Source organism: Crocodylus porosus, unplaced genomic scaffold (assembly GCF_001723895.1).
Source record: "Crocodylus porosus isolate Cpor-Errol unplaced genomic scaffold, CroPor_comp1, whole genome shotgun sequence".
Taxonomy (NCBI): Eukaryota; Metazoa; Chordata; order Crocodylia; family Crocodylidae; genus Crocodylus; species Crocodylus porosus.
Genome location: NW_017728948.1, coordinates 29,465,356 through 29,484,233, shown reverse-complemented (window position 1 = coordinate 29,484,233; position 18,878 = coordinate 29,465,356). Strand labels below are relative to the sequence as shown.

General features: G+C 44.0%; 1 protein-coding gene across 5 annotated transcripts in view; it reads left to right on the top strand.

Annotated features, from left to right (window-relative positions):
- Positions 1-18,878, top strand: part of LCORL (ligand dependent nuclear receptor corepressor like) — a 171,330-nt gene that overhangs the window by 108,168 nt on the left and 44,284 nt on the right. For all 5 annotated transcript variants that reach the window (XM_019552861.1, XM_019552856.1, XM_019552855.1 and 2 more), the window contains exon 5: positions 1,288-1,542. In XM_019552861.1, the coding sequence (XP_019408406.1) occupies positions 1,288-1,542 (255 nt within the window). The remainder of the gene's footprint in view (positions 1-1,287; positions 1,543-18,878) is intronic.

Below are 18,878 nucleotides of genomic sequence, written 5' to 3'. Positions count from 1 at the left end.
GGTTAGGGAGCTGTTCTGGAAAATGAGAGATGTGGATTAAAATACACAGAGTATAAGGGACGCTTAGAACCCAGGTCTCCCACTCCTGAATCAGTGTTGCGGCACTAAATATCTATTAAGCAAATGATACTCCTTCATCTTGAGACCAGATTAGGCATTCTGAATTGCAAGTGAATTTAGATGCTTCATGTTCAACTTGAGTTGGGCATTAAGCTGCTGAGAAGGGTGGAGGTTCATGTACGCGCCGCCCCCCCCCCCCATATTTAGAATTTCCTTATAGATACCTCCAGGCACCACCAGACTTTTTGAATTGCCTTTCCAGGGTCATAGTTCTGTCCACTTTATAGAGTACCCAGCACATCCCACAGATTATCTAGTTTCACTCAGGCCCCCCTATATGTGAAGCTAAATGTACAATGGGATCTAATGTGCAGTTTACACGATCACACCTCCTGCCATGCTACATGTGCAGGTAGGAGCCCCACACATCCTAGTTAAGGGGTTCCTAACCACTGGGGTGCCCTGTGCACCCCCAAGGCTGGAGGATCACACTGTGGCAATCCCCCCAGTGATCACTTCAGATCACTGCAGAGGCAACTCCTGTGCCCTGGGTGGTGTGGGGAAACCCCCAGGGCCAGAGGATTACCGCAGGGTGATCCCTCCTCCTGGGGTGTGTGAGAAACCCCTGTGGCTAGAGGGTCATTGTGATCCTCCAGCCCCAGGAATTTCCTTCACACTTGAGCCCTGGGGATTGTGGGTTCCACAATCCTTGGGGTCAGGGGTTTTACATTAGGTATGGTGCATCTGTGCAGCTGGGAGCCCAGTCAGCTGACAGGGCCCCAGCCTGAGGGAAGACCTTGCTACATGTGCAAATTAAACCTCAGTAGCAACCAGTTATAAAGTTAGTACACATTTTCTAGATCTAACTTTATAGCTGGTTGAAGCTTTTTATTCTGATAGCTACTTTTGCATTTGTAGCTGATCTGGTAATTGCACGATTAACCACTTAATTGCACAATGCCTGTAATTTGTAGAGGGGACCTGAATGTAGGCACTTAAGTCTTTTCCATTAACTATTTTTTGCTGTTACATATGGAGTAAGATAGGAGTTTGCTACATGGACTAAAATCCTTAAACATTATTTAGCAAGCTTTATAAAGCAAAGAAGTCAAGACTTCTAAATTATAGTGGTTTTGATTCCATTTATAATTTTTAAAAAGGATTTTATTTAATTAAGGTTAATCAAATCATAATTAATGCGAGTGTTGCTTATGTTTTTTTCCCTAGATCTTCCTCAGAACTGTGATCCTAACATTCCCCTAGTTGCTCAGGAATTAATGAAAAAGATGATCCGTCAGTTTGCAATTGAATATATTTCAAAAAGTAGCAAAATTCAAGAAAATAGAAATGGTTCATCATTTGAACCAGGTCTGATATGTAAAAGTATCCAAATGAACCAAACGGAAAACTCCCTTCAGGAAGAACAGGATAGCCCTCTAGACCTCACTGTGAATCGAACTCAAGAACAGAATACTCAGCAAGGTAAATCTTCTGTATTTATCTAATAAGACCTTGATTTGAAATTGTTTTTTGTGTAGACTTATATGATAGTTTAAATTATGTCTGGAAATAATCATTCTTTTTAAATGTATCCTATCTATCCAAAAAACTGAGTGGGCAAAAACATGGAAGATTAACTTCTATTTTGACAAGTACAAAATAATTCGCATGGCAGGGAAAATAACCTCAACTATGTATACCAGGGTGGGCAAAAATATGGCCCGCAAACTGGATCTGACCCACCAGGCACTTTCATCCAGGCCGCAGCACCCACCAATGAATTATTCCCTGCCCAGCCCTTCCAACCATGAGGGTGGGAATGAGGGTGCCTACCCCTGCCCTCAACGTATCCTGTTATGCCTCACTCCTACCTCTGTGGGTGGAAGGTCCAGCCCTGCTAGCATGGGATGGGGCTGCTGCTAGCATCCCGCTGCTGCTGGACAGTAGGTAGGGAAGTGAGGCGGGTCTGCAGCTGGGCAGGAGCACAGAGCGTGGGGCTGGGGCTAGCTGCAGCATGGAGCCTGTGCCTAGGGGGGTGATAGTAGCGCAGAGCTTGGTTGGGCAGGGTGTGGGTGTGAGGAGGGAGGGGTTATGGGTACCCCCCACACACATACACACTGCCCCCCATTGCTGGCAGGCAGTGGGGGGCAGCAGTGGGGGAGAAAGAGGTCTCTGCTTGGCATTGGTGCCTGGCTCCTGGCTCGTGCCAGTGCTATGAGGAGCGCAACTCCTGCTGGGCCATTAGTTTCCCCAGTGCTCCTTGCACTCACAGGGCACAGGAGGGAAGGCCCAGGCAGTGGAGTGGGCAGGGGGCGGGAAAGAGGCAGTAGCACCTGGCTCCAGTGTCAGGGGCCTCCTTCCTGTGCCCCATCAGTGTGGGGAGTGCCCAGGAAGCAGACAGCCCAGTGGGGGCTGTGCTTCTCGCTGGGATGTGCAGAGCTAGCCAGAGCCAGGCACCAGCACCCCCACCTGCTGCTGTGCCATTGGAGAGTATGGAGGAGGTCCCCACACCACTCCCACCCCGCAAACCATAGACACAGGCTTGCACCAATACATACCCCCCAGTGTTGCCTGCACTGGCTGCAGGAGAGGACAGTGTGTTCCAGAGACACTCGCCCACACCCCACAAACACTATAGAACTTCTCCAACAAGTACATCAGGTGTGGGCATCAAGAGCTAGTGGAGCAACTCTTCGGGAAGGCACCTCAAGGGAGGATGAGGACCAATGGGCATAAGCTAAGAGAAGGTAAATTCAGGCTGGTCACAAGAAAAATCCTTTTTTTTTTTGTAAAGGTCACCGGAATCTGGAACACACTCTCTGCAGAGGTGGTGTGGGTCACCATCCTTGGAGGTGTTCAAGATGAGGCTGAACAAGCATCTTGTTGAGCTCATCTAGGCCCAATAACTTCCTGCCTATGGCAGGGGCTGGACTTGATGATCTTACAGGTCCCTTCCAGTCCTTTGATTCTATGATTAACATACCCTATGCCTACACCACACACCTCCTCAACTACACCCCCCATACAGTATAAAAGGCTGAGAATTTATTTTTGAGTTATGCAATCACCTCTGTATACAGTATGCAAACACAAATCATGACAAAAATATTGTCTGTAATAAAATTTAAATATGTTATAGTAGGTGTTTGATTTTTAGTTTAGTTGATCTTTGTTTTTTTCTGGTTCTAAGATGGCAGTTGCCCTCTCCCAAAAGGAGTATTTCCAGGGAGGGAGGGGAGGGACTTCTGATGGAAAAATTCAGGGATCAGGGGAGGGACTTCTAGTTCCAAGATGGCAACCAAGGGGCAAGGCACCTGTCAAGAGCGGAGCTACATGTGCAGCCCTCGACAGCTCACCAAACCTTGTTAAGCGGCCCTCTGCCCAAAATAATTGCCTGTCCCTGAGGTATACACAATGCTGGTTTTTTTGTATACAACTAAGAAAAGAGACTGTGACATCATTATCTACATAGTGTGGATATTTCATTAAAAATATTGGCTCAGCAGTGACCAAAAAAAGCCAATAAATGTTCCTTAAGAAAGGAAATGAAAACAGAACAGAAAGCATCATTATGTCATTGTAAAAATTTGTGGTGAGTCAAATCTTGAGTACTATGTGCACTTCCGGGCTCCACATTCAGAAAAGTTATAGTGGACTAGAAATGATGCAGAGAATGGCAACAAGAATGATCGGGGGTATGGAATAACTATTGTACCAGGACTAATTGGAAAGGCTAGGACTCTTCAGTTTGGAAGGGATAAAGCTGAAGGAGAATATGATAGAGATCTATAAAAGCATGCAGGGTATGGGAAAAATGAATAAAGAACTAGTATTCACTAAGTCCCAGAACTAGTGGATGCCCATTGAAACTAACAATAAAACAAAAGGAAGTACTTATTTTGTTTTTTTACACAGTGCATAATTAACTGTGGAACTTGTTGCCACAGGAGGCTGTAGATGCTATAACCAAATTCAGAAAAGGTTTAGACAAATTAATGGAAGACAAGTCCATTGGGAGCTATGAAATAGAACAGTCAGGGATGTATTGTCTGATATTTCTAAACCAATGATGGTTGATCCCAGGTACAGTATGACAGAGGATGGTTTACACATGCCCTGTACTTACATTTTCCCTCTACAGTGGGTGCCAAACTTTTGAATAGGCATGCTGCAGTTGAGCTCTGCAGCATTCCTAACTGCCACTCTGATTCTTTTTTCCTGCCCAATCTGCTGCTCTTGTTTCTGATCCCTGCCCTGTCTGCCACTGTACTACCTGTCCCCTTGCCAGTCTGCTATATGCCACACACGGGCTGCCTATGCCAGTTGTGACACCTGTGCCATAGGTTGACCACCCCTGCTGTATTTGGAAATAGGGTTCTGAGTTCAAATGATCATTGGTCTAACACAGTATGGCATTTATCCAAAATAGTATTCAATCTAGTAACATAAATCCTATTGTAGATTATGAAAAGTCAGGTGGAGAAGGTAAGTTACTACATTATCTCATCCAGTTATTTTTGAAGACTAGGAATTTTTTCTCTAAACAGCAAACTCCAATAGGAAAGCTATGAAAACATTCTTTTAAAAATATGTTTTGGTCTGTGTATGCCATATTTTTCCGAAAGGTAATATCTTCATGCCTTAGTCCATGGCTTCAGTGATTGACTGATGGGAATTGCCCACATTTAGAACACTAGGGCTCTCCAACTAGTCATGTTTCCTGCAGCTAATATTTTAATGATTTACACAGAGCTGTGTGCTTTCCTAAGTTGAATACTAGCTTTAATAGAGCTATTCTCACCTGTGGGCTGCTTGCTGAAGTAGAACGTATTACTTATTTCTCAGTTACTTTGAATAGGAGGGAAATTCCCTTTTCTCTCCAGTAGTCATAAAATCTAACTGAAAAGTAATGTGATAGAGCTATTAGTTGACGAGGACGAGATTAGAGTATGATGGCTTAATTGGGTTTTAAGAATAAAACAGATTGTTGGGGCTATTGCAAATTTCAGGATTGTGTTCTAGTCTTTTAGAACTGCATGAAACGGCTTTCTTCCCAAGCGTGAGAAACTGGCCCTGGCTAAGGACAGGCCCATAGCCTACTCAGGAATAGTGTTAAGCAGTGCAAAGCATTCAGTTATATAGGTCCAAGGTGTTCGGGGGTCTTTGTTGCACTGAAACTAACTAGCAGCATCAGTTTTCTGGCTGCCATCAATACAGTTGCTTGGGAGACGTAGGGACCTGATTACACAACCTTTGCACACAGCTGCCAAAAGGTAAACTTTACTCCTGGTTTTGTTATATCTACAGAAGATGTAGCACAATGTTATTTTTCATTTAAACAAGTAAAATCAACGTACTTAGTTCTTTGAACACTCCTCCCAAACAGTCATGTACTAGTTCACAGGAGCTTTGGTCCTGTTTTTAGTCCAACAGCAGTTTTCAGGGGAGTTGGTGACTGGCATTACATTTACCAGTATGAAAACACTAACAGAAGTATCCCATTTCTCAAGGATTGTTTTATGAGTTCACATTCTTTCAGAGCACCACTGGAACAAGCAGAAGACTTCCAGCATACTTTTGAAAGTATTTATGCCCCATTATGTGAAAAAAAAATCCACACGTTAAAATTCAGACTGCAAAATCAAGCACTCTAATTCAGACATCAAATAACTTTTAAGTAGTCCATATAACCTGAATTTGGGCCCCATGTGTTTATGGACTATAATGTAGTCTTTAGTTATATGAAACTTTTTTCACATGGATGAATCTCTATACCTGTACTTTCTCTGTCGTTTTTCTGCATTCTAGTAGATTACTTATACCTTCACTCTGCATATCCCTTTCTCCTGACCAGGAGCTGCAGTAGCATTGAGCAGCCTAAAGATACAGCCCCCCTATTTTTCATTTCATTTGTCTACCCCCACAGTTGCCTTGGCTTTGCTTCCCTTCTGTATCCTGGACCCTGAACATATCAGTACAGACAACATCTTCAGGGACTGTCTGTGCCAGGATTAGTCTTTATACTGTCTGCATCTACATGAGACACTGACTGCACAGTTGTTACTGCACCATCATTTAGTACTTGCATACACAAGTACTAAATGACTATGCAGTAACCAAAGTTACTGCACAGTAGCGTCCCTGAATGGCTTTTGGGTGACGTTGACTGCACAGTAACTCGTTACTTCATGCCATGCGATATTACTGTGCAGTAGTAACAAGCTATTGCTCGGTCAGCATCTTGTGTAGATGCGGCCGTTGTGTGTGAACTGTATTTTTTGTAGGTTTGTAACTTGTTGAATTTTTTTATGATCAGCAAAAGGACAGTTACCACCAGCGAATTTCAGAAACCCATTAAAACCTCTCATTGAACAACAGTTAGGAAATATTTAACTTAAGAAGAACACTGTGTTTTTCTAAAAAAACAAAAAAAAACTTGCACCATTTTTGCTGGATGGAAGTCAAAATAATGTTAGTCTTAGGCAAATGCCAATTTCTCGATAGGCATAGATATAAAACACCCTACTTTTGGACACCATGAAGTCTTACCATTAGCAAGAAATCCAGGAACACTCTTAAATTACAGATTGACCTCACCAGTTGTACGCGTATGTGTTAAATGGGAGATGAGTGCACTGGATAAAATTCAAAACATTTTTTCCTGTCAGACAGCATAATTTCATGACCTGGTGTGTTACCATTAAAAGATTTGTAAAAGAGATCCAGTGGTTGATATGAGTTCATTAAGTTAATCAGAAACAATATTTTAAAACATGCTATAAAATTAAGGTGACAATACAGGTTAAATGACCATATCATGAGATTCTTGTTGATATGGGACATCTCCAGGAAACTTACTTAAAATTTCTAACAGGTCAATTATCCACACATTTACACTACTAGGGTGGGCAAAGTCTGGCCTGTGGGTTGAATGAGGCCCATGGCATACTCCATTTCCCAGCTGCCTCTGCCAGTCTGCATTGAGACCCTGGGAGTGCAGGGGTATGACAGTGTAGGGCTGCAGAACTGGCACTCTGGCCCAGTCCGGCCCCACGTTACCACAGCTCTGCAGTCCCAGGGTCTCTGTGGAGACTGACCAGGAGCCACACAGGCAGATGCTCTGGGGTTGGGGCCAGGATCTTGTAACAGTGACAGCATGGGATGGCACCGGGGCAGAGCTGCAGTCCACTCCCTATATGCCCCTGTCCCCGGAACCTGTGTCAGTTGGAGATCAGCTGGGAGCCATGCGGGCAGGGGCTGCTGGGAAATAGAATCTAGCTGCTGACCAGATCCATAATTTTGCTCACTCCTGCACTATATATTGAGGAGCTTTGCTTCTTTCAGAACTGCATTTGGTAGAGAAGTCTTATACTTGATAAGATAATGAGATAGAGAAATAAGATAAATACTTCAGTTATTCTTTGTATTTTCTTTTTTAAAATCATTTTTTGTATTCATTGCTCTGGTTATTTGTTTCTCTCTCAAATCAAATGTATAGACCAGAGGTCATTTGCTAATCATATTCTTAGTATTTGGATTATCCATTGCTCTCCCTACTTAGGAGGGAATTTTCATCTGGAATATATCAATTCTTAGAATATTCATTATTATTGTGATTGTAAACTTCCCAAAAGACTTCCGTATTCATTTTTAATGTGGAATTCAGTCCCATAGATCCCTGATCTTTTGGGGAGCCTCTGGTTGTTGCTGTAATGCAGAAATTTAGGCAGAACTATTCTAGAGGGAGAAGCACAAGCCTAGATCTGATGAGATTATTATCCACAATCAAATGCTATAGCTGTAGGACAGGATCTAAACTTGATGTTTCATAGTTGGTAGAGTCAGAAGGGACCTGAGCAGATCGTCAAGTCCGACCCCCTGCCTTGGCAGGAAAATGTACTGGGGCCAAATGATCCTAGCAAGGTGATTGTCTAGTCTTGCCTTAAAGACCGCCAGGGTAGGAGCCAGCACCACTTTACTTGGAAGTTAGTTCCAGATCCTAGCTGCCCTGACAGTGAAGTAGCGCCTCCTGATGTCTAATCTGAATTTACTCTCTGTCAGCTTGTGACCATTATTTCTAGTCACTCCTGATAGTGCTTGGGGGAACAGGGACTCCCCCAGTGCCTGCTGATACCCCCTGACTAGTTTGTAACAGGCCACTAGATCCCTCCTCAGCCTTCTCTTGTGGAGGCTGAACAGGGTCAGGTCCCGTAGCCTGTCCTCATAGGGCCTGCCCTGTTGTCCCCTGATCATGCTGGTGGCCCTCCTCTGGACCCACTCCATGTTGTCCACATCCCTCTTGAAGTCCAGCGCCCAGAACTGGACACAGTACTCCAACTGCGGCCTGACCAGTGCCGCATAGAGGGGGAGGATCACCCCCTTGGACCTGCTTGAGATGCATCTGTGGATGCATGATGGGTACGGTTGGCCTTCCTGACTGCATCCCCACACTGCCGGCCCATGTTCATCTTGGCATCAGTGTTGACTCCAAGATCCTTTTCTGCCTCTGCACTAGTGAGAAGGGAGTTCCCCATCCTGTAGGTATGGTTCTGGTTCTTCCTCCCCAGGTGCATCACCTTGCACTTGCCAGTGTTGAATCCCATCCTGTTCTCGTCCGCCCACCCCTGTAACCTGTCTAGGTCCGATTGTAGCCTATTCCTTCCAGCATGCCCACATCCCCCCACATCTTACATCAGCATGTTACCAAGCATGATGCTAAGGTTAAAGGAAACAGTCAATAAGGAAGATTTATTAAAGCATGAAAGATACCAATATGGTACTGATATGGAATAATAAAGACATCAGTGAGAAATATAACAACTACAAAATGAAAATGTTTCTTATGTTTTGGATATGCCAAGTGTTAAATTCTGGACGAAATATAGGGTATTTACAAAATATAAGCGAAATTGTTTTGCCACTGCATTTTCTAGTGTTAGGTAATACTTAACTAAGCCATGTGTGGATTAAACGAGGGGCCTGTGTACATGACACTTTAAAGCAGGCTAAGTACTTTTGCACTGCTTTAATAGTGTTGATGTTTGCACGCCTTGGTGGCATATTGAGCATTAATTCCAGCTGCTATAGGAAATTTGGTGGCGTAATGAACCTTAAATGATGGGGTACAGCAAACTAAAACTCTTGCAAGGAGCTTTAGTTTGCTGCCCCTACAGCCGCAGAGTGAAGCACCGGGCTCCGTGCAGCTCAGGGGCTCTGCAGGCAGCCTGGCAGCAGCCCGGGAAGGCAGGCTCCGCTCAAGAAAAGTGGTGAACCTGATCTTTCTTTTTTCCCCACTGGAGCCTGCCTGCCTTCCTGAGCTGCATGGGGAATTGGTGCTTCCCTCCATAGCTGCAGCGTCCCCCAGGACCGCCTGAGCTGGGTGCCTGCCGGTGGGTGCTACCACAGAGGAAAGCACCAGCGCCCCCCCTGCATCCCAGGGACTGCTCTGCCTGCCAGCAGCTCACCCTCCCCTCCCTGCTGTCAGAGAGGCAGGTAAGTTAAGCACGTGCCGGACGCAAGGGTTTGATCGGCCCTAAATTGAAGCAGTATTTTTAAAAACCCACAATTCGATTTAGAACCCCATTTCGTCTACTCATGCCCACATACACTAGAGCAGTTGCTGTAGATTTGAACAGTTATGTAAGCGTGTACCTCTGAAAGGCTGATCTAAAGGATAATGTAGGACTTTTTAAATATAAATAAAAATTAAACTAATTGTAATTTAAATCATGCGTGAATTTAGTTACAGATAACATTAATAACCTGTATTTACTTGGATACCACATGCTCCTTAATAAGCTTTGCATCTTGATTTGGGAAGGCAGAATGAAGAAAAAGAATCTTCCCTGCTATAGTTCATCAGAATCATTTTCCCTCCCATTGTTGCAGACCCAATATACTGCCAATTTGGCAGCAGCTGTGAGAGGGTTAAACCTGTAGTTGTAGTGGGGAGGGAGGGAGAATGACACTGACAAAAGGTCTCTGCCCATGCTCCATATGGTGAGAAGGTTCAGTGCGGAGCACAACCTCCTGCTGCAACTTCAGCATTCCCTTGTCTCTGTTCCAGTGGAGAAATCCAGTGGAAACATTCTTGTTTAGCACGTGCATCCCAATTTTGGAAGACTAATTTTCACTGGAAAGGTACATGTAGTATGCAAACAAATATAGTAATATTTCTGATTCACAAGCAGACAAAGACTGCTATGGAATTGACATTAGTTTTGGCTGAATCTCAAAGCAGATTATGTACTTGGTCTAACTTTATGTTTTTCCAGTTATATACTTCTGCCCCTTCCTTTGCCATCACATATTTATCACTGATCTTTAGGGATCTCTGGAATTCGTGACAAAAGCGTGCCGTGTGGCGACTTCTTTAATTTTGAAATTCCAAGATTAAAGGCATCTCCCCTGCCATTGATTGGCAGAGCGGCCTTGCCGATTTGCTGCATGTGCCTTATGGCTAGGAGGCAAAAACCTCAGCATATTTAAAAGCTTGGTTTTTGCCTCCCAGCCATTAGACACAGGCAGTGAGCGATGGAGCCCCTTTGCCAATTAGGGACAGGGAATGGGGCACATGAGGGAAACTCCAAGATTAAAGAAGCTGCTGCGCCGCAGACTTCCAGTGCAAATTCTGGAAATCTGTACTGATCTTGTGCTAGTAGGATTGATGGTATAATCAAGAGTAATTTAGAACCATTTTCTTTCCCCGGTTTCCACTTGGAAATTATCTCTCTTAGTTTTAGGGTGGCCTGAAACTAAACCTGGAAATGGTAGGTAGTAGCCAACAGATAGTGTGCTTCATTCAATATTAGGCCCTCCCTAATCTCCTTTCCTATCATTCTTAGTTTCTTCTCACAGTATTGCTAAGAAAAGAAGTAGTTTTTCTCTGCAGCTTGGAGTGGAAAAGTCTACAGTTTCAGAGAAATTTTCCTTCAGTTTTCTGATTTCAAAGGACAAATGGGGATGGTATGCATTTTGGACTATGGGCTCAATGAATTCATCTGTCTCTTCAAGTTCAGGATGACTCTAATGTCTGCAATTTTTACCCTACACCCTAGTTTAAGGTTCTTTTATGTCCATTACATTTGTCCCCATATTCCATTTCCCAGGGTCTAGGAAATATTCCAGTTCCTAGTGGGAAAGTTAATACATTATCAACATACAGTATATCTATTTGGACTTAGTTGCTTTAGGACTACTCACCAAGTAAGTCATGTCAGTCATGAAAACTTGTTTCAGGAGACAAGAGTTATCAGTCTACTCACAGTTTGATGAGTAGGGGACAGACATCTTAACAATTGAACATCTGTATCCAAATACCTGTAGAGCTGTTTTCCATTCCAGGTTTCACAGTGAGGAGAGAAAATCAGTTCTTAACCTTAAAGCTTAGCTTTTTAAGGGACAATGTCAGTCTTTAGCAGTAGAGACCTGTCTATTTATCATTCTTTACCATTTTGAGACTGATCAATTTTAGACTCACTCAGAACAGTCCATGAATCTGACATGTCTTGAGCGTGTTGTCTCTTGCTCCTGAATAAAGCTGTTTGACAGATTTACCTATGATTTATGCAAGGATAGGTGAGAACTGCATAAACATAGTGGTTACAATTCACTTTGTAACCATCTTTTTAAGAAATTGCTGGAAGAACTTGTTACACATATGTAATAAAGTGATATTTTTATTTTCTCTACCACCAAGACTCTGGAGACAGGCCATGTGGACCATCTTCTTGCATATGGTCTTCAGTCATACCAAGACGTAAAATCTTTTGATAGATATCAAAGTAGTAAGAGTTAACACTCCTGGAGCTTTTATGAGACCCTAAGGAAACAGTTCAGATATTGGCAAATGATATAGCTATGCACTACAGGAAGACTGTACTGATCATGTCTCTGCTGGGAAGTAATCTGCCTTGAGGATGGGTGCATTAGTCATCACGTTTAATCAGGTCTTGCTTCTTGTAAAACATCCTAGCCAACATCCAGGCAGTCACAAATCATTGATTAAGGACTCTAGTCTAGAAGACATCTTTTGCCAGCATTGATGTCCCAAGGTAGACCCATAAGAAATGTTCTGCCTTGGAAGAAGATCTAGCCCAAGTTGTCTTCCAGAAATTGATTTCTTATGCACCTGGTTTCAGCATGCTTACTATTCCTTTCAACTAACATCAAGAGTCAGGAAAATAAGACAGGGAATCCAATATTGCTTCTAGTGATAGATCAGGAAGGGCCCAGTTTTGGTAGGATCATGCATAATCACACTTCCATTTCAATCTGCTGGACCTGATGCTACATCTGGACCAAGCTTTACTGCCCTTTATGAACTGGATTTTTGCTGGTTAACAGCCACAGACAGAACCCAGTTTTGTTGGAGTTCTAACACTTTGGCTTGTAGTAGGAAGGACTGTGCTGAAAAGACTTATGAAGCAACATAGAAGACATCCCAGTAGCTGGTATTCTAGGATGTTTATTATTTCCAAAGCATTTGGGATAGTCCATCAGGTCAATAGACATTCATTTGGTAGTTGTTTTTGCTTATCATCCTTCCAAAGGAAGTCTTACAATCTTCTCAAACCCAACAAATTGAGGTTACTCAAAAGCCTCATTTATATGGGCTAGTCAAAAGTAATATAAGATGGATAGACAACTAGCTCAATAGCCACAAGCAAAGGGTAATTTTATAAATGGATCCATGTCAGAATGGTGGGAAATTTTGAGTGGAGTTTCGCAGTGGTCTGTCCTGGGCCCAGTGCTGTTTTAATATTAATCCTGTTAATGATTTGGGTGCTGGAACAGAATGCTGCTTGAGGAATTTTGTAGACAACACAGAGATGAAAAGAATTAGAAATGCATTGAAGGGCCAGAATGCAGTTCAGAAGGATCTTGACATATTGGAAAGCTGATCCAGAGGTGACGGAATGAAGTTCAGTACTGACACACGCAAGGTACTACATCTCAAGACAAGTAATCACAAGTACTAATTCAAAATGGGTGACACCTGGATGGATGGTAGCACTACAGAGAAACGTCTGGAAGTCTTGGTACCTAATAGAATCAGTATTAGTTCATGGTATAATGCAGCTGCATAAGAAGTGAATGCATTTTTGGGATGCATAAGTACACTCTTTGGGCTCATCCAGATAAACATAGATGTTTGTTTCCCTGGAAGCAAGTAGGAGCGGCACACCTTGTGTTGCTGCTACTTGTCCCTGGGGAATGTCCACGGCACATGCGCTCTAGCACTTGTCAGGTTACCCTGGGTGGGGTAAGGGAGGCTAGGGCCAGCAACTCTGCTGGCCCCAGCAGTCTTACCTGAAGTCCTGCTTCTCAGGCTTGCAGCTGCAGCAGGAAGCCTAGCTGTCAGCTGGAGCATGGCTCTGCCTGACCAGGCTCTGGTTTTGGGTGGCGCGGACTGCATCACCCCACTTTTTTTGTTGTGGGTTCTTTTTTTTACTTGCCTGCAGTGCCACCCACCACATACGCAGGCATTCCCTGCACTGCCACCTTGCAGAAGATCCCAAGGTAAAAAAAAATCCCCAGGCTGCAAGGTAGCAGCATGGGGAATGCCTGCATGTGCGGTGTCTGGCACCACATACCTCACGTCCGTGCTCAACTGGATGCAGCCATTAAGTGCAAGACATAGAAAGTGATAGTGCCTCTCTACTTGGCACTGGTTAGGTCTCATCTAAAACATTGTGTGCAGTTTTGAGGTCTGCATTTTAAACAGGACCTGCAGAAGTTAGGGTTCAGATTCAGGCAACAAAAATGATAAAGGGCTTGGAAGCCAAAGGTGGAAAGAAATAGGCATGTTCAGCGTGTGGAAAACGCTTAAGAAGGGACATGATAGCAATGTTCTGAGATTCTTAAAAACCCCTGACACTTATAGTAGCAGAGGCAGAAAAAAATTGCCTCCTAGTCTTATGCAGTAGCCAACAAAGCTCAGAAGCATGGGAGATGCCTACAGTATCAGAAGGGGCATGGTCCTTTTTCTTGAATCTCTCAAACATTTGTTTTTTGCAGCAGGACATCTGCCATGGTTCCCCCATCTTTACCTGTGGCAAATTAGGGTGTTATGTCTTGTCATTGTGTCAGGGTTGACTGTGTAGTTTGGCTAATAGGTTAGATGATAGATTTGTGTAAGATGGTTTGAATACAGATGACCACACCTCAGGTGGGGCACTTGGAATGAGTAGCTTCTGGAGATCCCTTCCAGCCCTGATTTTTCTATGATTTTCTTTCAGTCATTCAGAAAGACACTATCATACTAGAACACTTGTGCTTAAATAAGATTAATGTAAGCCCTCTTTCAGGCTTTGGCTTCCAGTTTCTTACATAACTGTATGAAGGCAGCCTGTTTAGATGTCATAGCTTGAGCATTAGAATATGAGACCAAAGTCGTCATAGTAAAACTATTGTATATAATACCGGTGTAAGACATGGTGATGCTAAGGCGTCATCTACGTTCAACGAAGCCTTACTACCATAGCATTGGACATGACCCACTCAAGCAGACAAGCATGGAGCACCATTAACTGCCATACAGGCAAAGGCACCAAAAAACAACATTGCCCTATGTCAGCGGACTCCATTGCAAAAATACTGTGCAGCAACAGCAAGTACAGTAACCCAAGCAAGCAACACACAGAAATGATTGGACAGCTGACTCTTGAATAAATTAAATCGCTGAACACCAACCTTAATTTAGCTGCACCCATCTCCACCAGCAAGTTTGATACAGCTAATAAAATGATCAAGACTGGCAAGGCTGCTGGAACAGATTAAAATATTCCCAGAATTCATTACCAAGCTTGGAACCACAGTGAAAAATGGCTTCAGAAATTCATATATAAATGTCTAGAAAGTAGTAACAGACTTCCAAAATCTGGAGAAAAGCTGACACAATTTCTATTCTGCAACACCCAATAAGCTACTGTGTTGCATGCAAATTTATGGAGTGCATAATCCTGAATAGAATAGAGCAGCGATTCCTAATCCATGCTATGCATACCACTAGTGGTATGCAAACAACCTGTTAGTGGTATGGATTAACAAATTTATTATAATTACTTTATATGACAAAAATTTGCTGGTGGTACTTAAGGTTGTATAGTTTTAAATTGCTGGTGTGCAATCTGTCAGAGTTTGGGAACCACTGGAATAAAGAACATCGTTCATCCCCAGCTCCCAAAAGAACAGTCTGGCTTTTGGAAAAAATGGTGTACTGCTGACCTAGTTACATTGCTTACATCTGACATAGCAAACAGATTTGAAATGAGGCAGAAAACAGGCACCGTCCTTGTCAACCTCACAGCTACCTGTGGCACCATATGGACATCAGGGCCTCAAATATAAACTGCACTCTATGATACCTGACTGCAAGTTATGCTTTTTCGTCATGAGCATGATCTGCAGCAGATCATTCAAACTCACTACTGGCCAAGGAGAAAAAAGCAGAGTACAGACTGAATAATTGAGTCCCCCAAGGGTCTGTGCTAGCACAAATACTTTTCAATATACATACTTCAGACTTCCAACACAACACCTAAGCGATATATGTATGTTGATGATGCCACCATAGTAACCCAAGGAATAGACATGACAGAACTGGAACAGATGCTGAGTACTGACACAGAACTCATTGCTGACTGTCTCCACAAGTGACGCTTAAAGTTGAGCATCAGTAAATCAGTATCGTCACTCTTCCACCTCAACAATTGTTGAATCAAGAGGACGCTAAATATCAGAATAGGGAACCACATCCTTCCCCATGAGCATACCCCAACCTATTTAAGAGTTGCATCAAACTGTTGTTCACCTATAAACATCACATGCAGAAGGTCAGGAATAAAGTCTCTGCATGGATAGCTGCCTTAAAATGGCTAGCCAGCACAACATAGGATGCCAACTTCAAAGTGCTCAGAACTACCACACTTGCAATGGTATATGCCCCAGCAGAATGCTGTGCTCCTGTATGATCCAGAAGTTGTCACGCTAAAAAGCTTGACACTGTACTTAACAGTGTGCTGAGAGTGATAGGCGGCACAACTTCCACATAGATGTACTCCCTGTACTGTCAGGCATTAGGCCAAATGATAAGACAAATGACCCTAACATCATTACTGACAATAGAGGCAAGATGTTGATGAAAATCATCTGCACCATCAACTATTAAATGAAGACCTGAACAAATGGAGGCTAAGAGGGTCAAAAGCTGTAAACTGTTTGTACATGAAGCCCACAAGGTGGAAAAGATTGGGATGCTAAACCAAACTTATGGGCAGCAATGGAGTGCTGAACCAACCACTGGGAAAGGTTAGACCTATCCCTACAGCTTTTTATACCAACATTGAACAAGTCCCTCATTGGGCATGACCTTGAGAGAATCATAGGGATCAAGCTGAACAGACTGAGTTCTGGATATGGATGCTCCAAAACGGTACTTCACAAGATGGACATCTTGGACAGTCCCCTGTGTGGTTGTGGTGTCCAACAAACAACAAAGCCTTTAAATGAAAGCTGCAACTTTTACAAATGCCCAGACAGGGTAGGCGGAATCTGCACACTGAGTGATAATACCAGATAGTGGCTCATTGATTTGGAAGTTGATACCTGATGTCATACAAAAGAAGAATCCAATTATTTTTCTAAAGAATAATAAAGTTCTAGGTGAGTTGGTAGAATTAATGGAAAGTATAAGATCGATTTAGAACAGGGGCAATTATTTGGGTAAGAAGGCCAGTTTTGGTGAGCTGTTAAGGGCTGCGGGGGGCGGGGAAGAGATGCCAGTTAATCCTATCCAACCGCCACTGGAACCATGAGGAAGGAGGGCTGTGTCCTGCACCACTCCACTTTGCTGCAAACAGGGCTAAGCCAAGCCACATGGCATACAGACTCCTCTAACCCCCACCTCCCCATTCATCCTCCCCTCCATATAGGTTCCTGTTGGTGCTGCACAGTCCTGGCACCACAGCCGCCTGCAGCTGGGCCCACACAGCAGCACACTGAATGGCCATCTCAGCCTCTTGTGACAAGCTGCCGCTGCCTTTTCACACCTGGAAAGTAGGGGGGCGCTGCCCCGGGCTGAGCCTGCTCTCCTCCTCCCTCCCCTTCAGCTAGCATAGACTCAACTCCCAGTGGCACAGCAGCTCTTCACAAGAGGGGAGTGTGTGGGATGGCTACTCAGCACACTGCCTTGCACCCCATCCCATGTGGGCCCTGGCTGCTGGCAGCTGTGGTGCCAGAACTGTGCAGCCACAGCACCAACAGGAAGCCGGCTGGGGGTGGGAGGGAGATGTGTGTTAGGCAACCTTCCTTCCTCAGGCTCAGGGCAGCAGTCAGCTGGTCAGATGGGATCAATTGGCAAGCTGGATACAGCCCATGGACCTTATTTTTCCCACCCCTGGTTTAGAAAAAATGGTTACTTCCAAGCAACTGAGATTCTTCAAGATGTGTTCCATACATTCTGTGATCCCACCAACCTTCCAAGGTAATACTGTCATATGTTACTGTGTTTTCTTACATACAATGCTCTTTTTTTGGGGAAAAAAATTCTAAATAGGAGAGCTGTTTTCTTTGCCAGAAAAGCAGGAGTCCTGGAGACTCGCTGTATATCGTACAGCTGCCAAGATGAGTCAGTGTGTGTCTGCTCAGCAAACTGAAGGGGTGCAGTTTTGTATCAAACTTCTGAAAGCCTTAGTTATTGCCAGGGACCCTGGTTTTCTCTGTTTAAATATCCCAAATTTTCTGATTTACAAACCCCAAAATCCATGTTTTTCCACAATTAAAATGAAATAACACTGTGTATATATAGGTATCAGTTGAACACAATGTCTTTTTGATATATTCTTATTGATATATTTCAGTAGAAAAGGCCAAAGTGCTGAATGCTTTTTTTGCCTCACTCTTCACAGGCAAGGTCAACTCCCAGACTACTGCGCTGGGCAGCACAGTTTGGGGAGGACATGAGCTGCCCACAGTGGTGAAAGAACAGGTTAGGGACTATTTAGAAAAGCTGGACATGTACAAGTCTGTGGGGCCAGATGAGATGCACCCAAGGGTGCTGGGAGAGTTGGCTGATGTGATTGCAGAGCCATTGCCCATCATCTTTGAAAACTCATGGTGATCAGGAGAAGTCCCAGATGATTAGAAAAGGACAAACATGGTGTCCATATTTAAGAAAAGAATGAAGGAAGATCCAGGGTACTACAGACCAGTCAGCCTCATCCCTGGAAAAATCATGGAGCAGATCTTCAGGGAATCCATTTTTAAGGACTTGGATGAGAAGATGATTAGGAACAGTCAGCATGGATTCACCAGCATGACTGACCAACCTGATTGCCTTCTATGATGAGGTGACTGGCCCTGTGGGTGCAGGGAGACCAGTGGATGTGGTGTACCTTGATTTTAGCAAGGCTTTTGATATGATCTCCCACAGCATTCTTGCAGGCAAGCTAAGGAAGTATAGGCTGGGTGCAGAGATGGTCCCAGTAGGGTGCAGGGTCCAGGACAAAGCAGACTGCATGGGGCCCCCCCTCCCCATCCCACAGCACACTTACGCAGGGGTATGAAAGCCCTGGCACACCAGATGTGGCAGGACAGGTGGTGGATGGAATTTCTGGTCGAAAGAGCCATCCAGCCAGGTGGGCAGATGTGCTAAACTACACCTGTGGCCTCCTCTTGGTTCTGAATGGCTCACCAAAATGCGGGGTCTGGGACAGTTGCCCCAATTCATGCCCCTGCCTGGAATGGCCTGAGCTGGATGAATGGACTGTAAGGTGGATAGATAACTGGCTGGAGCATCGGGCTCGGAGTACTAATCG